The sequence below is a fragment of the Melampsora larici-populina genome (assembly GCF_000204055.1).
Source record: "Melampsora larici-populina 98AG31 unplaced genomic scaffold MELLAscaffold_61, whole genome shotgun sequence".
NCBI lineage: Eukaryota > Fungi > Basidiomycota > Pucciniomycetes > Pucciniales > Melampsoraceae > Melampsora > Melampsora laricis-populina.
The window spans coordinates 528,569-531,540 of NW_006768825.1; the positions used below are offsets into that span (position 1 = coordinate 528,569).

Sequence of the window (2,972 nt, forward strand, 5' to 3'; positions counted from 1 at the left end):
GCCGGTGGCATGAGGTTCATAGGCTCCGTGAAGGAAATGAGGGTCAACAAACAATTTCTTCATAAGCACCGAATTGTAGCTACGCTATCACTATGTACGCAGTGGTAAAACAATGATGATAAAACGAAAGAGTGTTGTGAATATGCATGATAGGAAGAAATGATTAACATGTTGATAACAGAGAGGTGAAGATTTGGATATAGACAGAATATACAGCTATGATACAATAAAGTGAGTAACGCGACAGTATCCATATGATGGCATAATGCAAATCAGGACCATCTTGAAAAGTGACTAAACGTCGTAATGTAGAGGACCTAACGCCTTCAGTGACGACGTGGCCGTTTGCCATAGACGTTGTTGGTCATGTCGGCGAGCGGAGAGTCGGCTTCTGCTTCTTCTTCCTCCTCGTTGGGTTCGGGTTCAACTTCGGTTTTGGGGATTACTTGTATTTCACTGGTGACGGAGGGAACAGCTGATGACGTGCTGGCTACGGGTCGCACAGTTCGACCACTGGAAAGAAATGATGAGCGTGGTGTCATATCAAAACGAAGAACATTACGCACAGTGACAATGGGACACGGCCACCTGAAGGACCCCCAGGACCGCGAGCGGGAGAAGGAGTTGCTAATTGGACTTCGCCATAGCATACACTAATCGCAGTGACCTGGCAAAAGAGATCGTCAGTGTACGGTTGGTGAAGGAGACTGTGTATACTAACTTCGTTTTCCCACATGAAAAGTTCCGTGTTGTAATCTTTGATCTGACCCGTCAATTGCAGTTCTCGACCAAGTTGACATATGTTTTGCGCCTTCTCCATATTGCGCGCTGGGGGAATAAAGTGCCTCGTGAAGAAGGTGACGTGACCGCGAGTCTGAGAATGAGAATAGTCAGATAGAACTTTGACAGCAAAATCGACCAACACTGACCAACGGATCATAATCAGTGTGTTTGAGAGTTATGACTACTGTACTCTTGCCCCCATGAGCCGGATCTTGAATCAAATTGCGGGAATAAACTATGCCAAGTGTGATCATGGTTATCTTGTCGATGAGCTCACCGACGAAGAACTCGCCAAAGCGGTCGACACTGCCAAGGTTGATACGATTGATGTTTTCGAAGTGAAGTTGATCGTCGGTGTTGTTGTTAGTGCCAATGAGCTTGCAATTCATCGCGTAGACATTTCGAGGTATGAGTGTGTCAGCTTGTGATCCGTAAGAGGACAGTTGTATGGGGTTTTCGAACGGAGTTCCGCCATTCATTCCAGTTGTCGCGATGGATGCATGATGAGAAATGAAACCTTTCGCTCCATTGAGCCTGGCAAAGGCCTGTCAGAAAGAATGTGTCAACGCGATTTCCAACATGAGGCAAGGTTAATTACGCTGACCTCAGTTCCAGCTTTGCCCATGAAGCTTACTCTAACAGTGTGGGATGGGGTTGGAGTTCCGGTCTTGGTGGCAGTTTTCGACATCTTGGATCTTGCGTTGGGTGAGAAAGGTGACGGTGGGTGATTTAGTCAATAAATCGAGTTGCACAATTGATATAGTGAGGCGAAAATGAGATAATAAGGCAAAAGTGATTCAATCAATGAATCTAGTATTGGAAGATAGTGAGATTTTAAGGATGTGATCAACGCAGTTTATATACATTAAGCATGACAACTCCTGATTCGTGTGTTCAGCCCTCCATGGTTCATGCGTCGAATCAGCCGAGAAGTTATCATACTGTTCCTTCTCGTGACTGGCTGTCCGTGATGATAGAGCTGATCTACATCGCGAGCTAGTCTGGACTCATAGTCGGTGAAAGCGCGTCGCCTGGTCGAGTCCCTAACCAAGGTTCGATGCTACTGGCTGTCCGTGATGATAGGGCTGATCTACATCGCGAGCTAGTCTGGACTCATAGTCGGTGAAAGCGCGTCGCCTGGTCGAGTCCCTAACCAAGGTTCAATGCTACTGGCTGTCCGTGATGATAGGGCTGATCTACATCGCGAGCTAGTCTGGACTCATAGTCGGTGAAAGCGCGTTGCCTGGTCAAGTCCTTAACCAAGGTTCGATGCTCGGCCTGTTTCAGTTGAATCATGCCTAGAGATGCAAAAGCAGGTCAAGCTCGTGGGATCGTACTTCGCTGACTGGTTTGGATGGGCGCTTGGTAAGTACTAAGCAGTAGCTTGTGTCTCTGTTGAGGTAAGGTCTCGACCCTGAATGAAGTCGCGTGACTGTCGGCAGATTCAAAAGATGTCGAGCTTGTGTAACTCGTGCCACGCCAACGGTCGAATGTTCAATGATGACAATGATGTAGGTCACATCTCCAAGCGAACAAAACTGGGTTGCGGAGACCCAAGCGGAGAGTGACAACGAATCTTTACAATGAGCTGAGCGCTGTCTCGCTGAGCGCCCAGATATTGACAATGATGAGGAAGGGAAACCCTCAGCGAATAAAATTGTGTCGCGGAAGCCAAGATGGAAACTGTCAACGGGTCTCTGCATAAGCCGAGCCCCGTCTTGTTGATTGCCACGGAGTTTCGGTGTCGACGGCGACTGTGTCCCCGTTAACATGACCGGAAGCGATGGATTCAGCAAAATGTAGAAAAAATGACAATGTATCTCTGGAGTGAGTGAGATCAAAAGGGTTTAGGTTTTGGTGACAACAAAATTTCAAATCCTGCGGCCGTTTTTTTTCATTTCGATCCAATTTTCTTTTATTTGTTTGATCTTTGAAGAGAAGACTTTTACCTTGAGTGTCCTTCAATAGATCCAGATCTGAACCCATTGTACTTTCCCAACTTTAGGTACATATTCATTTTTATCTTATCTTTGACGAGAAGACTTTTACCTTGAGTGTCCTAGATCCAGATCTGAACCCATTGTACTTTCCCAACTTTAGACCATATTCCAAGACTTTCACACAAACCCTGTCAAACTCCCATGATAGCCTTGGCGGGGGGGACGGTAAGCCCAAGGAATGGAGTCTAA

General features: G+C 46.6%; 1 protein-coding gene across 1 annotated transcript; it reads right to left on the minus strand.

Annotated features, from left to right (window-relative positions):
* Window positions 1–326: 326 nt before the first annotated feature.
* MELLADRAFT_93847 (uncharacterized protein) lies at window positions 327–1,471 on the minus strand (the record flags this gene model as incomplete). Its single annotated transcript, XM_007416507.1, has 5 exons — window positions 327–513; window positions 567–636; window positions 722–845; window positions 924–1,328; window positions 1,388–1,471. 5 exons carry the CDS (start codon window positions 1,469–1,471, stop codon window positions 327–329), a joined length of 870 nt encoding a protein of 289 aa, XP_007416569.1.
* Between the last annotated feature and the right edge of the window lie 1,501 nt (window positions 1,472–2,972).